This window comes from Agelaius phoeniceus, chromosome 5 (assembly GCF_051311805.1).
Source record: "Agelaius phoeniceus isolate bAgePho1 chromosome 5, bAgePho1.hap1, whole genome shotgun sequence".
In the NCBI taxonomy this organism is placed as follows: Eukaryota; Metazoa; Chordata; class Aves; order Passeriformes; family Icteridae; genus Agelaius; species Agelaius phoeniceus.
In genome coordinates, this window is record NC_135269.1 from 10,144,895 (window position 1) to 10,169,682 (window position 24,788).

Sequence of the window (24,788 nt, forward strand, 5' to 3'; positions counted from 1 at the left end):
TATTCAAGGGAAGGCTTCAGGGAGACCTCAGAGCATCTTCCAATACCTAAAGGGAACTCACAAGAGAGCTGAAGAGGGACTTTTTGCAAGGGCCTCTTGTGATAGAACAAGGGGTGGTGGCTTCAGGCTGGAAAAGGGTGGGTGTAGATTAGATACAAAGACATTCTTCACTGTGAAAGTGCTGGGACCCTGGCACATGTTGCCCATAGTGGTTGTGGATGCCCCATGCCACTGATATAAAAGTCATGGAAATGAAACACCAGTATTTCTGTTAGTTTCATTGAAATCAGATGATGTTTGGAAGAAACAGTGGGAGAAAGATAAATATTTTGCTAAAAACTTTAGAATCTGCCCTTTCTCCAGACAAAGGGTGTAAATTGCTTTAAGAAAGCTATATACCATTACTATTTCCTTCACAAATCTGCATGAATATTGTGCTCTGCAAGTTGCAAACCACCCACTGATAGCTGCACTTACCTTCTGAGATTTTTCTGGAACACACCAAAAGCTTTAAAGCAAAAGTACATTTCCAGGGTGAAGATAACACTCTCTGGATGCTTCAGCTAAATGCAATTGAGCTGATACTTACTTACAACATTTATGCTGAGTACAGATTTTTAAGAACTTATAACCCTTATTAAGACAAGGATTATTCAATTAAAATGCTATTAGTTACTAGTGATTATGAGACTGTGCTGTCTCATTTAATGTCATCATTGTGGCAGAAGTGTTCGCCCCCAACCTTAGGTAGATGCACAATACAGACCAAAAGAAAAAAAAAAAGCATGCTTTTTTGGCATTCTTTCAGCTTTTTGGCATTCTTTCAGCTCATGGAGTGCAAGTTGAGCTACAAATCATTCATTTTTAAAAGAAGTTAACGCTGAAATAAATATTTTGTTTATGTAGAGGCATATTCCTATAAAAAATAACTTGCTGTAAATACATAATGGTCTTTTTATTACTTGCATTTTATTCATGCTAATTAATCATTCTAAGTCATGCACTGTTAAATTCCATTGAAACATGCACCATTAGAAGGTATGGGATATACTACTAAGAATTACCATAACAAGCAATTACTAACATCTGAATTTTTATGCCTTAAAACCATCATGCTGCTAACTTATTTAACATTTAACTTATTAACTTATTTAATTAACTCACTTATTTAACATTTTCATTAAGTGACATAATGAAAATCATGCCATACTAGGCAGACATTGTATGACTTATAAACAGACATAAGCTTCATATGCAAGAACCATATGAAAGCTTACCTTAGATGACAATATACATTCAAAAATCCTTACTGTGTAACTAAGGGAGAGAGAGAAAGAGAAGTAACAGTTTAATTGCAAACACAAAAGTGGAGAGAAAATGTTGAGTGAAATTATTATTACAAGTATGTCAAAGTGATAATTTAATCCTTAGTCATGTAAAATATGTGGGAATAGAAGCACATGAAGAGTAAAAGGTAGGGATCCAGTTCCACTTCAAAATTATCATTAATATGTAAATCTAGATTAATAGGTACAAGTAACTATAAAAACCTCTAATTAGTCTCAAGTATAGATTGGAACCAAAGTATATTTCTGATAAAAGTTTCCAAATATAGCTTCAAAGAAGCTAACACATACATATATATATATATATATAGTATTTTCCACCAGGGGAAAAAAAAAAGGCACACACATAACACTGAAGCATATATATATGTATGTTGAAACTCTGTAAGGCAAAATAATCAAGTACAGACTAATTACACACCTCTGCACTATAGTATGTACTTTGTCATATATCCATATTTACATTACTAAAGCATGCTATTTATCCTGTAGGAGCCCTTACCTTTAATTAAACATTTTTACTCTATAAAACACCCATATATCTACATTTATCTATGTGTATGTCTATAAAAACACTGTCCTTTTTACCTATTGTAGCCTTTTAAGAAAAATACCCCTGTAGTTTGAAAGCTGTGGAAACATTATCCAGTCTGATCTCCTAACGTGTTTTAGGACTGAAATCCTAAGTCTGGATGCATAATCCATTGCAGACCAGTTTCTGGGCATCATTGTCATTTTAAAACTGCACTGTTAATACTCTGAATCTGGGCAAGAGTGCAAGGAAAGAGGCATTTCTACAGAAAGAGTCAAATTTCCTGAACCCCAACAAACTTGAATGCAAAATAAACTCTAGAAGAAATGAAGTAAATGAGGTAAAATTTTCTGCTTGTAAGTAATTGAATCAAGATTTCATCCTTAAAATTGGTAGGTTAAGTTCAGGCATGAATTTAACAGATTGTCATTCTGAGCACTAATTTGTAATCAAAGAGTAATATGCTATAAAGAATGCCTATTATGTGCAGCAAATGACTTTATAATACTTCTGGTCTTTCAATAATTCTACAAACTAATTGAGAGCTGGTTTATTTGAAATGCAAATTTCTTTCTGTGGGAAAGATCTAAATGTTGTGGTCAAATATATTCACAGTCACTAAATGAATTCTTTATAGATACATGTACTTTTATGAAATATGTCTACAACCTCAGTAACTCTGATATTAAATACCCATGGTTGGATATTGTCTTGATTAATTTGGCCTTCTTTGCTCATGTGACATAAACAATGTATGCCATGAGACTCTAGCTAGTTGAATCTAAAAAAGCAAAGAAATACACACTTAGCATGCAGAAAAGGCATTTGCATGTGGAAAGAGAGGGTGGGAATGAAATGGAATGTCCAGAGGAGTACGCGCATTGTAAACCTGATTATCCCCCGCCAAGCTGAGTGGTTCTCCTGGGTTAATTACTCCATGATAGATCACTGCAGAATTAGAATATTTATAGTGGTATTTATTCGCATTTGAAATTTTTCCCAGTTGATCTTAACACCTTTTAAAAATAAAATTTCTTATACAGCAACTTTGCTATCACCAACCTATTATTAGACCGATCACTGACCTTTACTTCACTTCTAAGGTAAATGTTCTCCAAAGCTGTTTTTTCCATGATAAAAGAAGCACAGCATCTTATCTAATTTGTTTCATTGACCTCAGTGAAGCTGATAAGGAATCAGTTTTTAGTGCTTGTAATGGGAGATTTAGAGCCAAATTTAGGGATCTACTTCAAAAAACTCGAAAGATATAAACAGTATTTTTTGTAATGAGATTCTGCATATGTTATTATCTTTCAATATAGATGAGAAAGACTCATCTATTACATGACGTTTTACACAAACACATTTACAAAAATAAGCCACTAAATGTGTAATCGTACTGAGTAGGCCACGTAACTTCCAACTTTAAATTCACTCAGCAAAACTTAAAACCTAAGAACAAAAGATTGTATGGCTGAATTAACATCAGTACATGAAAAACCTCCTATGAGGACAGAATAAGTTTTTATTATTTTAATTGTGCTTATATGTATCACTAAAACATTTTCAGGAAACGAACATTACATTTAGCAAGAACTAGGGGGGTTAATTTTACACCTAAAATAGTGTAAGAAAATGGCTAAAATGTAGAAAATTGTAGCATACTGATAATATTCATAGCCAGAATATTCCAATATTATGCACACTCTGAAATCCTAGGCTGTTCAGATACTTTTAGGGCTGAGCATTTATATTGGCACAATAAATTTAGGTTCTCCAATATGTCAGAGATGGATGGCTAAAGTAATTCTAGCCAGCATAAGGAAATATAGCTTGCTACAATAAATACTCTTACATGGCATAGAGCTCCCTAGCATGACTTATTAGTAAGTCAAACCTACTATCTGTAGTAACAGCACTGTAGCTTGTAGGTTCACCAGATAGGCATCAGAGCCTTGAGCCTGTTAATCTTATTCAGGCAACATTCAATTCTATCTGATCATCTTAAAAATCCAGACTTTGGTAGTCTGACTTGCTGGAATAAAGCTGAACTGGTTTCAAGCTGTACATATGAAAACAAACACACACACACACACACACTGCAATTCATTTCCAGTGAGTCAGAAATCCGCAGGTCTCTGCTCTGCGTCAGCATGGTGAGCAGTCCTCTGGGGAGCCCTCCTAAATGAACAAGCAGGCTGGGAAACTTAAGAGGGTGATAAATCAACATGTAAGTCAAGAGAAGAGAGAAATAAGGTGTAATGATGTCTTTGGCTCTTTGAGAGTAATTTGCTATATTTGCCTAGAGCAGATGCTGAACCTATCCTGGTTTGCTAAGCTTCAGCTGCTGTGTTCACTTAGCAACATAACTTGGCTTTTCAGTATTAAAAAAATAGGAAAGTAACTTTCTCAGGTGTTGAGGTCTTCTGTTATGCTGTGAAATAGAAAATTTGCTTGTGATTAGAGAAAGCAATCTTACTTCCATGATGAGGACATCGCCTTTTAAAGACAGTATCTTAAAAATAAAAAATAAAAACTAAGAAATGCATTATTTTTATTTTGATTATATTATTTAAGTGTTCAACTTAACATAGACAAAGCATTTATTGAAATGTCTGCTTGCTGGCAAATATGAGCTGTGGGACAAGATACATCAGAAAATACAGAAAATGGAAATTAAAATGCAAAATAAACACAATGCAATCCATAAAAATATTAAATGTGGTTTTCATTATAGACTAGCATGATGGCAGTAATGTAATTAAAGCCATAATGATGTCACCTAAATGACCTCTGAATTCCTTAGTTAGACACTTCCTATCAGCTGTCTTTAGGCAGTTTTCCTTACTTATAACCTCAGAATAAATTTTTAAGAAACAGTTTATTCCACAGTTGAAGCCTTTGGTAGGAATTAGTCCAGCTAAATATGACCCTATCTTTTCCTAGGAAGTAATTTTCTGAAAAATACGATCCTGAGATTATTCATTAGTCATCCTATCCAACTCCTGTTGCCATTCATGGTATCCCAGTTAATTCCAAACTTCCTGAAATTCAGCAAAATTTTCCATTAATGGAAACAGAACAAAAGAAAGCAACCGGTATTAGTTTGTCCTGACAGAGATATTGGTTTAACCAATAGCTGAACTAGGGAAAGCTGAACTTCCTTTTGCACTTGCCTTGCATCCTTTCAGCTCTGTGGGCAGTTCTGAGGCACAGAGGGTGTTTGCAGTGTTTGGAAGCCCTTACCTCTCACTTCCAGTTTGCAGTCCACCTCTGCCTCTCCCAGCTCATTGACTGCCCGGCAGGTGTAGGTGCCTCCGTCGTAGGGGCTGGGCTTGCGGATCTCCAAGGTACACACACCTTGGTTGCTGAACATCCTGTACCTTGGGTCATTCATTATCAGCACTTTGTTTTTCATCCACGTTATTTTGGGCTGTGGTAAGGAAAAACAACAACGACAACAACCAAGCAACCAAACAGCAACAAAAAAAAAAAAAAAAAAAAAAGAAAGCCCCAAATGCACAAAGCTGTGAACTGAAATATTTTATCCCCTATTATTTTATCCCCTATTTTGTGGTGTTCAGTGAAAGCTGAGTAATCAAGAAATGATTAAAAATAGATTAAGTAGTGATAGAAAGGAAACTGCAAATCTTAAAGATAAGCATTGGCTGCATCATCTAGATTTTAGCACTTTTTTTTCAGTGCAGCTCTTATCACCTAAATAAAATCGTAAGTACAAGCCTGTTATCAATACAAGAACTGTGTAATGATAGCAAACATCTGATGATTAGCTTTTGACATCCAATTACTTTAAGTCAATAGGAAAAACATATTTTTCCACCGTAATTTACACAGTCAGAAACTGTGAAGGTGAAGGGTGAAGAGCACACTGAATTTCTCATTTTACTAGTCCAGTTCAGTTTCTCACACTAAAAAAAAAGATCTCAAAAAGACACAATTCAAAAGAAAGTGCAAGACACGTTGTGCAGTGGGTCTTAGAAACAACATAGCACCCAGAGCATTCCTGCAGTGTGCTTACTTGGAGAATAATTAGCTCTTTATAGAATAATTATGGCTTTTAGCAACAAGTTTTACTGCTATATTAACTGTACAGCTGTTGTCAGGGAGAGTCCCAGCCAAGCCCAACCTTTTCCTGAGATTCTGCCCCTTCACTGAGTTTTCTGTCATTAACTATTGTAGTGCCTGTAGCACAGGCAAGCAGCTCCTTTATTTTTGCATTCTTTAGAACCCACACCGGTCTCTTTGCCTTCAGCCTGGCTCGTGAGTTAAATGGTAAAAGCTGCATGTAATTTTCACTGTCAGAATAAGCTCTCTGGTGTTTTCAGTGCTGCTGTCAGAGCTGTGCTGTACCTTGGGGTTGCCCCTGACGCTGCAGTTCAGGGTGGCATTGTAGCCAGCGACAGCAAACGTGTTCACCAGGGGCTGCGTGAACAGCGGCCGCTCGCTGAAGTCAAAGTCATCGTACACTGGGTATTTGTACACTTTACCTGTGAAGGGAAAATTAAACATTCATAAAAAGAGCCTTGGCAGGTAGCTAAACACCCAAGTGCATTAAATGGCTACAGAGAGTCAGTTCTGATCTGCACTGCTTTAGGTACAGTGTGACTCCAGTGGCTGCACTAGCAGGGGAGGCTGGAGGTGGGTCTGCACACCCCCAGCACATTATGCTGTTATGCTATCCACCTCCCTGATTATGCTATGGAACTGATGTCTGTGAGCTTCTCTTTGTTTCCTGTGCAGGTGGTACAAAGCAAAATAGTTTCATTCTGTGTCTGTGCCTGCATGCCCTGCATGCTACAGAGCAGGATGGATCCTGTACATATATATCCTCCATACACTGCAGTATGCCTGTCTTTGGCAAGCCTTGTTCATTCTGCTGCCAATTATTTTTTGCAGTTTGTTCTGATTATAAACTGTCCCTGTGTCTAAAAATCCATTTTTCTTTCTGCTTCAAACAGTGCACTGACACTGCAGTGAATGGATGCAGTTTCTGAACAAGGAAAACATGGTAGTAAAATGTATTTTCTCACTGCCAGTTTATCTCCACTCTGCAATGGAGATCACCACCAACAAATCCTCTTCAGCCACACATTCAGCTGGCCTTTAAAGTGGCTGGACAGACAGACATCTATTCCTGTGCACAGGTATCATTGTGCAGCTTTGCTTCACTGAAAGCTGATCTAAGCTCTCATACTGACTTCTGTGCAGCTTAGGCCTGATACTTGCTCTCATGAGAGGGGAAAGTAAAGCAGTGCTGAAAAAGAATTTCTAGAGCCATTCTCTTGTCTCTTGTTCATGACTCCAGAGTCTTTCAGCATGGCTGTGTGGGTTGTACAGGTTGTCTGTCCTCTGCATCATGGCAGTCATGTATTCCTTCCTTTCAGGCAAGCTGCTTTGATTTTCATCCTGTAAGCTATTTGTTTTTAGAATTTCCTTTCCATAGGAAAGTTTTGTGGTTTTTAAGCTTACAGTGCAGTTTCCAATTGGCATCTTCTGAAATGTCAGGAATTTTGAGTGCAGAACCAGATTTTGCCTAGCCCCACCTTCAAGAGATGTGAAGCAGGGGTTATGCTTTTCTGTTGCATCCTGCCTGAAGTGGAGGGAATGCCTGCACAGCTGATGCCAAGTCTCCAGAGGAGGGCAGTGACCCACTGCTTCTAACAGAGCAGCTGCTTTTTACTCCTCTCCAGCTCTTGTCAATGCATATGTGCCAGTGGTGATGGGAGTCTGAGATCCAAGACCATAGAAAATGTCAGATCATGGGAGAAATGTCCCACTCCTGATTAAAAACAGCGACTCTGAGCTATCTGGGCAAGCCAAGAGGTCTAAATAGGAAATGCCCTTGCTGTTGGACCTGGCCCTGGGGCTGGGAGTGCCTCTGAACGCTTTAGAGACACGGCCTTTACCTCAAGCCACCTTCCAGCACCCCCCTCCCCCTTGATGAGGCATGGATAATTAACCAACCATCCTTTGCAATCAGAGCACTCTCTTTGGTCATGGTTGCATCCTCACTGAGGCCACACATGTTCTCAGCAAAGACCCTGAAGTAGTACTCGTTGCCTATGACCAGCTCATTGATGGTGGCACTGGTGCGGTGGTAGTGCTCGATCACGGTGAACCACTCCTGAAAGGACAGACACACAGACACACAGGGTGAGCTCTCCCCAGCACCCTTCACCACCCAGACACCCACTGGAAGGATCATCAAGCTTCTGGGAGCATGTTCTTCTTTGAAGAGAATGCAGCTAACAGTAATTAATAGTGAAATGAGTGATTTCGATGGCAGTGCAGCGGAGCTCTCTGCTGAGCAGTGAAGGCCAAACCCTACTGAATTGTTACACTGGCAGCTGGAAGGGTTCATTTTAGGAACTGCAGGCTTACAAATGTTGTGTTGTGTGAGCAAGGCAGGCTCCCTCATTCCTAATCCACACTGCTGACAGAGGAAGTACAGTTGCAGATAACAAAACTGCATTCTTCTGGGGAAGGCAGTAGCATGTGCTGTTCTGCAGTAACATGCACTCACAAGAGGCCAGTGCACTAATCTGCCCTCTCTGTCATGGGCTGAGTGTTCATGAGAAATCTACTTCTATGCTTGTGGTCCTCTGATATCCAAAGGCCAAGATGGGCAAGTGGGTTTTAGTGCTTTAGTCTTGCAGCAGTAACAGGACGTGTGAGTTCTGTCCTATTACACAATACCTAAACAACAATCTGAGATGAAGGAGGTTAATGCTAAAAATGCAATTAATATAAAGTGCAATATGACCACAGCAATGTTTTTGCTTTTCTTTACTCTGCCCTAAATAGTTTTCTTGCTTTTCTAAAGATGAACTTGTGCTGAGTTCCCTGTACCACAGTTTGCATTCATATTTGGTCAGCTTTAAGAGCCAAAGTTCCTTTGGGAAAACAGTTTTTTGTAGAAGACCAGCTGTGCCAGAATTGCAAAATGCACCACCACAGATACAGTGAGGAAAGTGACCTGAATGATGCATTTCACACTGAACCCTAAGTGCTGCTTGCTGTTGTTACTTTTTCCTTATCACAGTAATTTAGAGGGGACATCATTGTTCTGGTCACTGTACCAGAGACCATATCTTCTTACAGTCTCAAGAGAAGGAAGGAAAAAAAAAAAAAGAGAAGCATGGGAAGGAAAATAGAGACATAGGAAGAATGAATTGATCAGACCATGATGGAGATCAACATATTAATGTGGAGGATAGGAGAGGAAAAGATTTTCTGGGAGAAGGCAGCTCCCTAAATATTGCCCTAGATTTCCAGTGTTTAAATTTGCAGTAAATGTTAAATCTGAGAATCTGACTACTGAATCTGTCTTTCAAGAAAGTGCTGTCCTTTTGTTAGTACAGTTTAAATTTTTTTTTGTTAAAATTTTTGTTAGTTTAATGAAAATAATAAATATTTCTGTATTGCAGTTTTCATCAGTAAATCTCAGAGTGGTTACAGAAATATCTGTGTACTGTTTTGCCATGGGTAGTAAGCAGTGGCAATGACTTACACAGTGGGACATTGCAGGTTTGAAAACAGCAGCAATGGAACACTTTTGTTCTGGCAGCAGCATACTGAATTCAGAATTGATATTTTAAGGTTTGATTTTCTCTCCTGAGGCAAAGTAAAAATGCAGAATTACTTCTCTCAAATCCACCTATCCTTCCCATTTTTAGTCCTCCTCTTTGGAATAATTTGAAAATATTTCCACTTCTAGGCTTAGTGAAAAAGACTTTTAGAACTTTTAGAGGGCCCTGTAGAGATTTTTCAAATGCTAATAAATCAGTGCTTTGTCCACCTACATACTTTTAAGCATGAAAAGCTTTTTGTTTTTAAAAGGGAGAATTCATGAGTACATCCAGCTTTTAAACATCTCCTTATTACTTACCATACTCTTCTTATCTGCTTTTTGAATAGTGTACCCAGTAATGGCAGCATTGCCATCATCTTTTGGTGGCTTCCATGATAAATTCACATTCTCTCCCCAGACATCCTCAATAGTCACAACCTCTGGTGGGCCTGGGCGATCTGCAACAAAAATATGACATATTCTGCTGTTTGCTTTCTCTATCTTTTCCCCACACACATCTTCCAATTAGTCTGATTTCTCTCCCTTTCTTACAAAAAAAAAAAAAACAAAAGAAAGATGTGGTTGCAAAATAAAACTTTTCAAAGTGAAGGCATGTCAGAATTACGATAAATTTAATAAAGTTGTGCTGCCAGTTTTGCCTCTTATGTACTGGAATGGATGGTAAAAATGAAAAATAAATGTGTTTTCCTGCCTGTCTTTCCTACTTTCAGCATTTAGGATTTTTTCCACACTGCATTTGTGACAAACTTACTATGAATCTGCTACCATTACTATCTATGGGTACCACTCAACAGGAAAAATCTTGTGTCCTGGCTAGACAAGAACCTGAGGGGCTTAACAGAGAAAAAAAGAGACTGACACATTCCAACAACTCTATGGTGTAGGGAGATTTCTTGAGAGACCCCAAATCTACAGCCAAGTAATTGAACATGGAGAGAAATCACTGCCAAGAAAGATGGCAGCATTCCCATTTTCCTTTTAGCCTTGGAGCAGCTGGATCTCTTTCCACTTCTCCAAACATACCAACGATCTGAATGTCTATGGTGGCTTTGTCCACCAGGTTCTCCACCTCCACTTTCATGTCATACTCTCCGGAGTGGCCCCGCTCTGCCTTCCTGATGAAGATGATGGTGTCCTGCTCCGTGTTGCGGATGTTGATGTCGTTCTTGTCGATCGGAGAACCGTTCTTCTCCCACGATACTTTCGCCCTTGGTTTGCCCTGCAGAGAGCCAGGAAACAATTTTTGTATGATTTTTTTTTTTTTATTTTTTGAGAGAAAAGGGAAGAGAAGGAAACAGGTTTAATTCCAGTTTTTTCCCCAAGCAGGAAGTAAAAACTGTCCTGAAATGTTACCATGTTCACAGGGGTGTGAGGAGGAGGGAAGAGATGAGGGTTTGACTCCAAGTTTCAGAAGGCTTGATTTATTATTTTATGATATATATTACATTAAAACTATACTAAAGGAATAGAAGAAAGGATTTCCTCAGAAGGCTAGCTAAGAATAGAAAAAGAAAGAATGGTAACAAAGGCTTGTGGCTCAGACTCTCTGTTTGAGTCAGCTGGGCTGTGATTGGCCATTAATTAGAAACATCCGTGTGAGACCAAGCACTGATCTACCTGTTGCATTCCACAGCAGCAGATAATCAATGTTTACATTTTGTTCCTGAGGCCCCTCAGCTTCTCAGGAGGAAAAATCCTAAGGAAAGGATTTTTCATAAAAGATGTCTGTGACACTGAAAGAAACAGAGTTATTTTTAAAATTATACACCATTTAGAGACGCAATCATACCAATTCACCTAAAATGTAATTTTCTTTCCTTTTTTTTTTTTTTCCTCAGGAGACTGAAAATATTTGCAATTTCTCACTATATTGGATGATTATCTCTCTGGCTAAATTGACAAATAATTTCCAGTTTTCTGAAAGAAAAGGGAGAAAAAGTAACCCACAGAAAATATAGAACAAAGTGTTTCACTCTCTGGAAATGCTTACATTCTCTACATTGCCAGTGAAAGAGGAAAGTAATAGATTCAACCTCCAGGGATTCTAAACTCTCTTCTTTCATTACAAAGGAAGTTGTAATGGCTGCTAGGAAGGCTGGATTGATCTCTTTTGTGTGTCATTTTTGTGTGTCTAAGTGCCCAATAGAGGTGCTTAAAGTAGAGTGAATTTCACCTGCTTTGCTGTGGGATTTGCCTTCCACAGGCAACAGTTTGCAGGTGCTGTCTGAAAAAGGTAATCTCACACCATTTTGAACACCTTATCTTAGAGAATAACCATAAAATATTCCTTTAATTTCTCAAGAGAAGTATATCTTGCAGTGTAGTGCTGATCAAGCTTTTGTGAGGCTTTTAAGAGCCTCTGTGAAGCTGAGTTATGCCCATCTAGTGTCTTGAAATGTGCAGACATGAAATAGAAATGAATTCTACCATAATTCTTTTATTCAGAAGAAGGACCCTGCAAGGAGAGAGGCTGGTGCTGTTTAAAAGATATGGGAATGAAGGTTAACATGATGCTGTGGAAAAACTGGTTACGTATTTTAGAAATAGTCATATTACAGTTGTGATCTCAAGGATTTAACAGCTGCAGTCTGCCTGCTCTTCCCCTCACTTTTCCTCTCTCATGACAAGGAAGTTATTAAATGCTGCTGTTCCACTCTTGATACCCATATTTAACTGCTTCCAGTGCAACCCCTTTGCATTGTGCAATTGTCTCGTGTGCAATGTCTACTGTGAAGATGTGTAAGTGTCCTTTGGATGACAGATGAGCAATCAGTCTGTCTGAGTTACCCAATTCATTACTTGGCTGAACATAATTTGTTTGAGTTGTTGGACCAAAAACTTTCAGGCACCTCTGTACTTCAGAGTACTTCCACGTGTGCTTGAGGTACCTGACTGGCCAAAGTTACAGAGAAATCAGTCGAAAAGAAGAAGTATTAAAAAAAAAAGGAAAAAAAAAGGAAAAATAATTTTTCTGTCAGTATTTTTAGTTCTTACCTGGAAAGGAATAACAAGATTCACAGTTTCTCCAACTCTTCGAGTATAGGTTTGTTTTAAGTGTCTTGGTAGACGAATCTTTGGAGGTTCTGAACAAAACAAAAGCTTGTGTTAAGCACTTATCTTCCTTTCTAACCAAGGCAGCACTAGTGTGCATCAGTATAAAAAGGAGACAGTGTGGTCTAAAATTCCCAGAAGTGACAAATGAATGAGGTGTCTTAAATTTCTTGGTACCCCAGTGTTGCATTCAGGACACCATCAGCTTTTATAACCCCAAATGCTATGATGGTAGGACTAGAGGGAAGCTTAGAGGAACTTAAAAAAAGTACCATCAGGATCAAGTTCTGCAGAAAAAGATGCCCTGAAAAACCAAGAAATAAAGGCTCAGAAATGAAACAAAATTATGAATTATTCAAAGATGTTTTCATGATTTCTAGCCACCACGCAATGGCTTTGTAAGGCCATATCATCAGTTAACAATAACAAGTAAATATTAGCCTTAAAAAAACCCAGGTGTTAGTATGGAAACAGGGTGTATTTGTGGGTAAGTGTAGGCAGCAGGATCTTACCTATCACTTCCTTGACTAAAATAGGCTGTGGGTGGTACTTGGGCTCACTTTCACCAGCAGCATTCACAGCTTTTACTCTCACAAGGATTTTCGAGCCAGTTGGAAGGCCATTGATGGTAAACTTTGTTTTGTCTGTCAGCTCTGGGTTAGCCACGATCCATTCATCGGCTGGTTTAGGGAAGTGAGGGGATGAGGAAAAATCCAAAGAACAGAGAATTATAAATACATCCCCAGCATGGGTGAGAAAATTACAGAACAGTAATAACCTTGTTAGATTCCAATGAATAATTTTGTTTTTCTATTTTGTTTTTCTAATTATGCTGTAACACAATGTAGATTCATTTTCATATGTAGGAAGAATGTTTCAAACCCTAAAGATTTTCTGCTGATTATGTATTTGTATATTCATATATTTGTATATATTTATATAATTATACAAATCTTATTAGAATATGGCTATAATTTAAGTGTACCAGTGAGGAAAATGATTAGATTTTTAAATTCAGCTGGAATAAAACAAGGGGGGGAAAAGAATGTATTTCAAAAAGCACTCATCATTGCTTTAATAGCTTCCTTGAAGAGAAATGGGTTTTGCAATTAATTTCAACCAGTAATGAGTACCCTTGAAAGTATAACTGAGAAATAAAAGAAACACAGAATATTTACACATTGCAATGAAATGCCATCTCTCCTTATGCCTTCAATAAAAGGAAGGCTGTGTCAGAATTATTCACATAATTACAGCATTCTGGGATTTTTAATCCTAGCCCCAGGTGGTCACACGAAATTGATGGAGTGATGAGAAGAGTACAGTCTTTTCTAACAGCTTCCATTACAAACCATACTTTATTATCCACCCTGTCCTCCCAGCACAGACTGCCCTGACACTGCTGGCACCTGGGCACAGGAGCCTGGTTTATGAACCAGCAAGTCAGGATCAATGCTTCCCACACCATGTAAAGCTAGCACTATGAAATGGGCACAGAAGACAGAGAACTCTTATGAACTGAGAGCCCTGCAGAACCAGACCACAGTGCTGTGGCACATTTTCATGACTGAGTGTCTTGCTTTTAGGAATTAAGTTTTCCTTCAAGCTTCAAGCAGAAAAGGATTTCAATCAATGACTGTTTCCCAAGTATCTCCCCCTCCCCTTGCACCTATGTTACAGAAAATTCCATAGACTGTTGCCCCTAAAATTCACCATCAGGATTTTATCTTTACTTTTATGAAGATAGATTTTCTTTCATTAAAGAAGACTTATATCCTTTGTGGAATACTGTACCTTCCAGGTTAAAAGGTGGCTCCCCCAATTCCTCAGACTGATCTGTCGATATACCTTGAGAGAATCCATCTTTAAAATTAATCAGAGACACCCACTTTCACACAGATGGAGCATTATGTCAGTGGTTAGCAATTCCTGTTAGTAAGTATGCAAAGATAGATGCTGGGCTTTACAGATTTAGAGAACCCATATTTAGGGAGACTGCAGGGAGAAAAGAGATGGAAAGAGGGCATCCAGATCACAGAGCAATTATATGTGATGCCCACAGGAAAGATAAAGGATGAAAGAAGAGGAGGATATAAAGTTCTATGAGTTTTTTGGGCCCCAGAATAGCCCTAGAAATATGAAAAGAAAGAGACAAAAGGAACACTTGGAAGAGAGAAATGAAACAAAATGATGATGAGAGAAAGTGTAGAAGGAGAAGAAAACACATCGTAGAAGAGATAAGAAAATCAGAGATAAATTCTGAGGAAGAGAGACAGAAAAAAAGAGGTCTTGGAAAAAAACTTGGAGGAAACAGAGGAAGAGAACACATTTAGCTAAAGGTAACATAGATAGAAGATTAAAGAAGACCAGACCCATGGATGATGACAGATATGATGTAAACCCTAAGGCTTTATTTCCTGAACAAAGTTATCACTGCCTTGGATTTCCTGTAATCCTGGAGCTGGCTATTTTCAGGATAAAAGCAATACTATTCTAGTATTTTTGCATGGTCCTGGATGAGTACACTGGCAAAGGTCTCAGCCAACAGAAACTCTCTGAAGCATTTATTTACTGGCTATAAAAACAGATCATCTGCAGGTACAACAGCCTGTTCAAGCAGATAAACATATTGTCACGAGGAACACTCAGGCTGTGCTCCCCCGGCTGCCCTCCAAATGCCCCACAAGAACCAGTCAGCAGCACACTTTGCTAGGGACTGCCTTCTCCTGTGTCAACAGGATTTGGTCTGCTCCTCATCTCCACAGCAAGAGGGCCAAAGTTTGATATTGCAAACTAGGCCTGGGGAGTTCTCTCTCTCTCTATATATACATATATATTCTATATTCATGTTATTCACGCCTATGCAATGCTGGGTCAGGATACTCATGATGAGACTCCAGTACTTCAGTAACATTAGTTAAGGATTCCAAGAATCCACCATATTGATCAAGTTATGTGGTTCTGACTAAAGGGGAATACCAGTTTTGCAAAGCCATGCCAATGTTTATGATACGTTATTCTTCTAAATTATCCTTATATATTTTTTTTTTGTCTTCCTATTGTCAGCTTGTGATTTCTCCTAATGATTGCTATGTTAAGGAAGACTCTAAAAAGCCTCTTGAAAACTACTTCAGTGACAACAATGAAAGAATGGAGAATGTAAATACAGATGGGTTTACAGACAGATAACTAAGAGAAAAAAGAAGCAGAATGAATATAGACAGTCATAAAAAGTATCTTGAAATTAAAAAGAGTTATTAAACATTACAGAAAAATTAGTTTGAGGCAGAACAGGGCTGAGAAAAAAGAGGCACTAAGATATTGCAAGAAAGGAAAAAACAAATGAAGAGAGAGAAAAAAAATGAATCCAATAACATGACTTTTAAAATTGGTATTTTAAAATTGGCATTTTAAAATTGGCATTTTCTACTTATCTTGCTTCTTCCTAAGCATTTCATAACATATATACATAATGTCAATTGTGTATATATAGATGTATATGCATATATAGGAGGTATATATAGATATACATAAACACTCAAAACTATGTAAAATACATTGTACCCATTGTATTTTAACTGAGGTGGGTAACAGTAAAATGACAGACTTGGCTGCCATTTTGTTGTATCTTCATATTTTTAAAACCTATCTGGAAAAAAAAGTAAAGAATTTGTTCCATTAACAGGTATACGATGCTCTTCTGTCTAACAGCCCTTTAAAGACAGATTTAGAAGATTCCTTTTCAAAGCCATACTTTGAATTAACCTGTCTGTATTTCTCATCCTCTCTTATCACTTGGTTTAGATATCACATTCTCTAATGTCAAGCACTTTTAACTTTTCCCTTCCATTCTACCCAATGCTACGCAGAGCATAATATACAGCATACACTGAAGTCCTCACATTGACAGTCCCCTTAATATTCCCCTACACCTGCCCTGTGCAGTGGAAACAAAGTCAGAACACTGTGCCTTGATGGAAGACTGCATGCTTACTCACTCTGAGCTGTTCCCACAGCTCCCTCCCAAAACACAAGGAAAACCCTTCCTACCATTCCAGCTGTGTCTGCCTTCAGGTATTCTCCTCCGGGTCTCGGAGCTCCTTGCAGTCCTGCTCCTTAAAGATATTCATCTCAATACTACCAGATGCTGAGTGCTCCTGAGAAAAGCCAGGGGTGGTTCTTCACAGCCTCTCCCCCTCTCCTGAGAGAGGACTGAGTGTACTCTGATGCCGTGGCACCCGGCCACGTTTATGACCTAGTGTTTTCCTGGATTTTCTGAATCTGAAACATGTGACAGCATGAATGACACGTACTGTCCTCTCCCTCTTGTCTCCAGGCTATGGACTGTGTTCATGGAAAGCTTTCATTGAAATAAATGCCTTTGTGAATAAAAGGTGTTCAACCCCTCGCTTGATTTATAACACAGTTAAGAGCAACAGCAGTGGAGCTGAAGATAACTGTGTGCCCTTCATCCACTTCCTCAACATTGCTGCTGGTGGGGTTGTTGGTCCACAGAGGCTGGGTATGGCACACACCACTCCAGGATATTTGATACTTACCCGGGTGCTGGTGGATTTGACTTTTTGAAAATAGGCTTCATTTGAAAATCTGCTGGAAAATACTGAGTTTCTGCTGCTTGATCACCAAAAGACTCTTGAAAAATATAATTTATGTTTCCCTGTTCCTTCTTATTTTACTCTCAAAACTTAATTCACTCTTTTATCTTCCTCCTTCAGTTCTTATATATTTTTGTCTCAGATTGACATAGTTAAAGATCCCTAAAACTGCACTGAAATGTTGGAGAAATTAAATATCTAGACATGAACTTTGCATGCCTAGATGACTTCTGCAGGAATTATTGGAGAGGCTGTTCTCAGTGTTGGCAGCTGGCACTTGAAGTCAGTCATATGTCAACATAGGGATTACCACAATGAGGACCTCCTGTCCCTAAAACCCAGCCAACCTGACCATATTTTGGGCCACAGTTGTAACTGTTATTTCCTATGCCTTCATCCACCAATGAACTCTTTACTGCCCTAACGCTCATTTAGCATCTGAAAGAGGGGAGTTATTAGCAAGGTACTTGCTACATTACAACAGATTATATGGCTTTTCTTTTGGATTTCAAATAAAGAGTAAGATATGTCGAACCACAGTCAGTGGGTGGCATCTGGAATACAAACCAAAGGAAGCCTGAACAAAACCCTGCTCCTTGAGGTTTTCTGCCTGATTAGTCTCTGCCTGACAGCCAGAGCACCTGATATCTGTAGAGAAAAAATGGAGAAAGTCTCACCCACGTTCCCTGTGAGTCAGGTACCCCAGGTGCTGTCACTTACTTCCTTCAAAGCAGTATTCCACCACATAGCCATCCAGCCCTGCCGCCCCAATCTGGTCCGGGGGCCTCCACTTCATTGTCACCGAGGTGTCGGTCACACTGTCCACTGCCAGCAGAGTTGGGGGGCTGGTGACAGCTGCAGCAAGCAGGGAGAAGGCAGAACACTGTGTTACCAGAAAGGTTTAAGTTTATGGTCTGTGTTTCTCTGGTTTAGCATCACAGGTGACAGGCTATCCTGCCTTCCAGGATGATTTCCCATCTGTCACTATGGGACGCGAAACAGCACAAATGCATACACTGCTGCTCTCAAGGTGAAGAAAAAATGGAAGTTTATTTTCTGACTCCAACATTTATAGTTTTCTAAAAGTGACAGTGGATTGGAGGGTGAAAGTGCCTCCTCTCCAATGACACTGGACAAACCAGCAGTCCATCAAATTTCTTCTCCTCCATAAAAGAATGCAAAACAATAAGTTATTTACAGAAAGTGTGTGAGAAAGTTTGCTACAAGAACCTAAACATCAGAAGGCTTAGAAAATCTTAAAAAATCAGGGTGACATCCATCATCCCTGGCATGTGTTCCCCAGTTAGGACCACACTAGGAGAAAGCAGCTACCTCATCCCATATATGCTCATAGCCTGACCCAGAGATAAATTCCTCCTGCTGAGGAGAGAGAAGGACAAGCAGCTGTGGCTGGTAGAGCAGAGAAGTTGGGAGCAGTGTATTCAAGTTGGGAGCAGTGTATTCAAGTTGGGAGCAGTGTATTCTGCCTCAGCAGGGACATTCTGGCAAGAAGGGAGCATGCTGGAGCTGTAACACCCCCTCCTTCCTCCTCCTCTGCATTCTGGGGGTGCTGCTGAGCAAGGGGGGAACCTTTGCTGATCTACAGAACAAGACACCTTTCTTTTACAGGGACTTGTGGTTGTCACCATAGTTTGAAAATCTGTTTCTTTATATGAAAAGGCCACTGGGTTAGCCTGTCACTGTGGGATTGACAAAGTCTCCTAGCTGTCACACTAATAAAGAATTATATAATTAGGTGATTTTAATGACATGTGAATGGTTATGTTCTAAATGCATACCTATCTCTGCTTTTGGTTACTTACCTAAAGGAACAAAAGACTTGGAAGGCATGCTTGGCTTGGACATGCCAATGGCATTGACAGCAAACACACGGACCTCATAAGCAACACCTTCAATCATTTTCTTTGGCTCAAAAGTTGTTTCCTTGCACAGTTCAAAATTCAGCCTCATCCACCTGGAGCTTTGTTTCTTTTTCCTCTCAATGAAATATCCTTTTAACCAGAAAAGATTTTATCATAATAAGTGATGGCACAAAGGTTGGTAATAAAAGGTCTATTTTTTGACTGCCCAGTGACAATTTTTTACCTGGATACACCTCAATATTCCCTTCTAGCTTCAGAGTGATAATTTGCCTCATTGTAAGCTATCTGAGAGTCACCTATTTGCTTTCATAGCCATATATGAGCTTTTTTTGGACTTAGAAGGCTGCTGTGTTTAGTTCAGAGTGAAAAGTGCCTGGTTCTACTGACCTTTGGGCCCCTCTGGCTTTCTTCTTGGTTTGGTGTATTAAAAGATATTCCATTTTCCTCAGTAAACTGTTTCTGAAATTTCCTTCTAACACAAACAGGCTAATAACAATGCCGAGTTTGGTTCTATAAGAGGTTGTCTTTCAAGTAGGGGACATAAAAATGTAACAAGGTAGAAAATGACAAATCTCAAAGCATTAGAAAAACAAGTATTTGATAAAGTCAGAACAGGCAGGACATTCTGGCTACTGGATATTCCCAGCACCACTCTCCAGGGCCTGAGCTGAACTCAGATCCTGCTGCATCCACTATTTGGTGTTTGCTTCTTTTGTCTGTATTAGAGAGTCACCCCTAAAACAAAAAGTGTGTACCTAAAATGGGTGATCCGCCATCATTTGCTGGAGGTTCCCAGGTCATAATACACCAGTCTTCACCCACCTCAGTCACATTTGGTGCCTGAGGAGGATCAGGAACATCTGTTGTAAACAAAGTAAATATTATTAAAAAGAAAAATCTTTCTTCTTTTTGCATAGGCTGAAATTAAAGATGTCAAATAAGAAACAAATCTAAATAGTTTTTGAGGTGCAAAAGGATTTCCTGATGAGGAGGGAGAGCGGGGAAGAAGAAATTTAGTGGATCCTGGCTGGTGGTCAGGAATGGATGAATGCCAAGGTCTCCTTCACAGTGGAGACCCTTGACAGGCTTTCAAGGGCCTGTGCCAAGACAGAGCCCACAGCCCCAGGGAGAGGGGAGAGCCAGGAGTGATAGGGACAGCCTGAGGCAATCAGGGACGTCTGGCCCCTGGCAGCAGCAATAATCAACTCCTACTTGAATCCCTTCCAAGCTCCTTCTTCCTTCAGTAACACCCAGCCTCAGTACCCTCGCATCCCAATTCCACGCCTGGCAATGGGGAAAAATAGGAAAATGGAAGTTTCCTGAGACTCTACCCCAGTGACATGGCTCATGAGCTCTGTTTCACACGACTTACCAACCACTTTGATGTTGATTAGAGCTGTGTCCTCTCCAGCCTCATTCTTTAAGGTGATTCTGAAAGGACCTGAATCCTCCCTCTCAGCTGCATCAATGACCAGGCAGCTGCTGTCTGGGTATGATTCTGCCCGAATTCTTCCACTGTCTGTGACCATCTAGGAACCACAGAGAGCAGAGGGAAAAGTCATATTGTCTGGATTTGAGAGTCAAAATACTCAAAAATCAAAATTTGAAAGTAGTACAGGTCACTTCAACAAAAATATTAAAGCAACTCTAAGAAAAACCACACCAAACCTAAGCATTTTAGTCACCTAATGATGAGAAAAATGACAAAATAACTAAAATAAGTAAAACATGGTAACTGTTTACTACTTAATTGAGCCATTGCATCACAAGGGATGAGGCACTAGGCTTCTCCTTTGAGGTAGAACACACTTTTGCCAACATCACAAATCATTAATTTGATGGCAAAAGAATAGCTGATTCTTGCAAAAGAATAGCTGATTCTTCCAAAAGTCAGATCAAAAGGAAGTAATTAACTTTAAAGGTCAGAGTGATTGTAATGGTCAGTAGTTTCTCCTCACAGATTTCAAATCCTGTGACATATTTTGGAGTAGGAGCTCTCCTAGAATAATTCCCTGTTTGGACAGGACCACAGTGGTGACACTATAATTAATATTTGAAAAATAGTGGTCAAAGATTGGAGCAGGTAGGTTTGATGAATGCATTAGTGTAAAATGTCCCAGCTTCTACATTGAACAATGAATATTTAAATGTGAAAAACTATTACTTTGGTATTTACACAGCCAGGGATTGATCTAAGCAAAAGTTTTGCTCTAAGACACCAGATGCAAGACCCCAATTGCCCAACCTATTGTTTCATTTGAGACTTGAACTCCATTAGTGTTTGTCATTCATTTTCCAAAACCAGACCATATCATGGCTTCCTGCCAAAACCTGGCAGCCATTCTGGGCACTGAATGTATAGAAGAAGTAGCCATTTGGTAAGTTTTCATAACTTTTCTTCTGCATCCAATATATCCTTCTCCTCTACTATTCTTATAGTAAACCCCTATTTTTTTTTCCTTATTTATTTCAGGCTTTCCTTAAAAAGACCCAAAATATTCTAAATAATATTTACCTGTTTTACCCTTCTTTTTTGAGCAATGAGCATTTTTAAATACAGGGCATCTCTCCCTTATTTTCTGCCATTAAAATAAATTTCTTCAAAAGACTAAAGATTATTATAAAGACTATTTTAACCTGGTTAAGCTAAAGAAACATCTACAGTGACAATGTACCTTGTCCCCTCTACTCCAAAAGACTTTTGGAGGTGGTTCACCAGTGATGGGGATCTCAAGTCGTAGTTTGTTTCCTGCCACCACTGTCACAGTGTTATTTTCCCCAAGACCATCCAGGTGGAGTTTAGGAGGATCTGAAAAAGGAGACATTGTCCAAGTTAGACATGTAGCTGCTGCTACATGTGCTACAGTGACCTGGCACAGGTCTGCAACACACAGAAACATGCTCTATGTTTTATTTTCTTGGTATTTTTAAGCAACTGAATTTTGTTTTAAAGAAAAGTTGTGAAAAAAAAATCAATTTAAGAAAATAGAAAACAGAAAAAGAAATTGTGGCACTGATGAAAAAGAACTCATGGCACCATGGACAGTTTGGAATAAAAAAAACCATATCAAGAAATATATAACTGTTTCCCTGAGACAGAATTATGTATATTCAGGTAACTTCAGAGAGCACTTTCCTCTAAGTGGCTCTTGAGAATTTCAGTTGTGGGTTTTTTTATGGCACATTTAACCACGCTTCAGCCTTCACTGTCCTTACAGTTTAAAAATTTATAAACCCCAATCCTTTTCTGAAAACAAAATTATCACTTTTGTAATACACCGTGTGTATGGAAAACAACTGATTAATATCCTCTTGCAACTTTTTTTAACATGTTAGAAATACAATAATGGTCATTCCCCTCTAGTATCACTTCACTTTTCATTCTGCCTAAATCCCATCAATACTTTTTGTAATACAGATATCCCACATCTCTCAGGTTCAATTAAAAAACATGTTTTCTAAAACTTTTATAATTTATATTGTTCTCCTTTTGACTTCCTTTTGACAAGTTGCTGGTTGCAGCTAGAAGCTGGTGAGGAATTGCTGTGGGAATAGTCAACGCCCTGTTTTATTTTTGTTTGAAGGACTGGGATCACTAACAAGCCTCCTGCTTTGCTGAATGAATCAAAGCTGGGCAGAACAATTTTTCCCTCTAGATAGCATTTAATGCTTTTAGTGAATAGATAAATATGTGCTTATTCTACTCCTCTCTAATCAAATCACATTTTGCAATGTTAGCGAGCCGGTTCTTAAAGACAGCAGTGTATATCTGAGAGGTTATCTGTATATCTAGCAGGTTTTTTACACAAACTCTTCATAGAGGTTTTGATTTAGCATCTCAGCCTCAAGAAGCCTCCCCCAGGAGCTCCTCCCCCCAGCACAAAACCTGTGAGCAGATCCTGAGCACAGGCAAAGGACTCTCCCGGCAGCTCAAGCGCACTTTGCCAAAGCTGCAGGTCTGTTTTCCCTGGTGGATACAAAGTGCCTGTGGTCAGGGGTATTTCACACTGCTTTTGATTTCTGAAAGGTCACAGGAAGATGTTCTATACAGGTCTATACTGTGCAGTCTACTTACCCACAATATGTACTTTGCATGGAATATTAATGTTGTAGGCATCTGGCACAAACATGTATTCACCCTCATCATCGACAGCAGAAACTGGTATAACAAATCTGTGGATTCTGTAAAAGAATTGAGAAAGAAGTCTGTGTAAATTATGTTTGAAGTCTGGTTGCAGCTATAAGCATAAGTCTGTGAAAATTGTAGGAGATCTGTGAAAGTGAGTAAAATTGCTGACTAAAAATCCTTTGCTTGTTGCTTAGTGGTGGTTTAGACAATTAAATATGGTGTGTTTTGTACAAAATATTACTGACACAACCACCAAATAAAGTAACCAATTCTAATATTGTTTGTTTGAACACAGAACAAGGAAAATACAGGAGTGTAATCTCTTTTACACAGGGATTCTATGCTGCTGCCATTCAATTTCAATTTGCTTGTTTAAGGAAAAATCTGCAGGTGATCTCATTGTGGGAATATTTTGACTTTTGCAGGACCATCTTTGTGAGTTGATACAAAGAGGAGCTATGAGAAAAAGAGGCACAGAAAGGAAAGAGATAAGGAATTATATATTTTATATCTATATTGTATATTTTACATTTTATATTGTATATTTTAATAAAGTCTAACAATAATTTTATTTTTCTGCTTAATATCCCATAACAACAGCAACAGTAATGGCAAGAAAAATCAACAGCTTGAACTTAGGTGGATCCACGATTTGATTATTGTCCTCCACAGCCAAAGTACACAAAAGAAGATGAAAAAATAGGATTAAAGGAAGCAAGGAGACATGGCTTTTAAAATGACAGAAATAAATGTGTCTTTTGGGACAGAGGTTAGGCTTGATTAGCAGATAATTTTTAGTGAGGTAACCCACATACTGGCACAACTCCACAGTGTCATTGCACCAAAAGCCATGTCAATACACAGTAGGCTTACCTCCCTTTGTGATAAAGCTTTACACGGTCACTGGCTTCAATCAGCTGCCCATTTTTGTACCATTTCCCTTCCACATTCTCAGATATCTCACACTTCAAGTGGATTTCCTGTCCCAGCCTCACAGTCTGGTCTTCTAGTGCAAGTGATATCTTCAGAGGTCTCACTTAGGAACACAGAAGCAGATGCATTAAAGAAAGATGATGGAGCTCAGTAACCATGGGAGGGTAATTTCCAACTTAATAAAACAGCATGAATTGGTCAGGGTGCCAATTTGTACAAAATAGTCAAGAGTAGCATGAGTATTACAAGTAAAAATGTACATTTTTGCATAATGCACGATAACTTAAGAGCACGGATCAGATAAATTTTGTTTAAAGACACAAGCACTTTAAAGAGATACTGCACAAACAGAGCTGAGAGGATTACACAGTCCTGTGCTTGTGCCTAGGTTTGGCTTTCCTGTGAAAATCTAAAAAGGACTGAAGAAAAGCAGATACTTCCCTTGAAAATTCACTTTTTTTGACCTATTGTACCTTTGGATGGATTGCTTTATTACTTTGTTTTCCATATTAATGGTGTGACAGGAAGTTAACAAGCAGAACTAGTTCATGGCCTGCTGCTGGAAATAGTTTCTAAAGGGAAGTCTTCTTCATTATTCTGGAGATTCACAGCAAAAAATTGCTATGGAAGTTAAGTTTCCTTTTCAACCCGCAGGGAAAGGCAAGAAAATTGTTCATTTCTGTGTG

The 24,788-nt window shown here is 38.9% G+C and overlaps 1 protein-coding gene across 1 annotated transcript in view; it reads right to left on the reverse strand.

The window, feature by feature from the left end:
* The window catches only part of MYBPC1 (myosin binding protein C1), a 71,890-nt gene that overhangs the window by 986 nt on the left and 46,116 nt on the right, over window positions 1-24,788 (reverse strand). The window contains exons 17-34 of the mRNA XM_077178274.1: window positions 24,043-24,205; window positions 23,116-23,222; window positions 21,716-21,849; window positions 20,413-20,569; window positions 19,796-19,900; window positions 18,981-19,169; window positions 17,878-18,012; window positions 17,725-17,805; window positions 14,336-14,404; window positions 13,054-13,221; window positions 12,485-12,573; window positions 10,514-10,709; window positions 9,788-9,927; window positions 7,864-8,023; window positions 6,250-6,386; window positions 5,125-5,311; window positions 2,768-2,826; window positions 1,311-1,317 (exon numbers count right to left, since the gene is read on the reverse strand). Of these exons, the coding sequence (XP_077034389.1) occupies window positions 1,311-1,317; window positions 2,768-2,826; window positions 5,125-5,311; window positions 6,250-6,386; window positions 7,864-8,023; window positions 9,788-9,927; window positions 10,514-10,709; window positions 12,485-12,573; window positions 13,054-13,221; window positions 14,336-14,404; window positions 17,725-17,805; window positions 17,878-18,012; window positions 18,981-19,169; window positions 19,796-19,900; window positions 20,413-20,569; window positions 21,716-21,849; window positions 23,116-23,222; window positions 24,043-24,205 (2,283 nt within the window). The remainder of the gene's footprint in view (window positions 1-1,310; window positions 1,318-2,767; window positions 2,827-5,124; window positions 5,312-6,249; window positions 6,387-7,863; window positions 8,024-9,787; window positions 9,928-10,513; window positions 10,710-12,484; window positions 12,574-13,053; window positions 13,222-14,335; window positions 14,405-17,724; window positions 17,806-17,877; window positions 18,013-18,980; window positions 19,170-19,795; window positions 19,901-20,412; window positions 20,570-21,715; window positions 21,850-23,115; window positions 23,223-24,042; window positions 24,206-24,788) is intronic.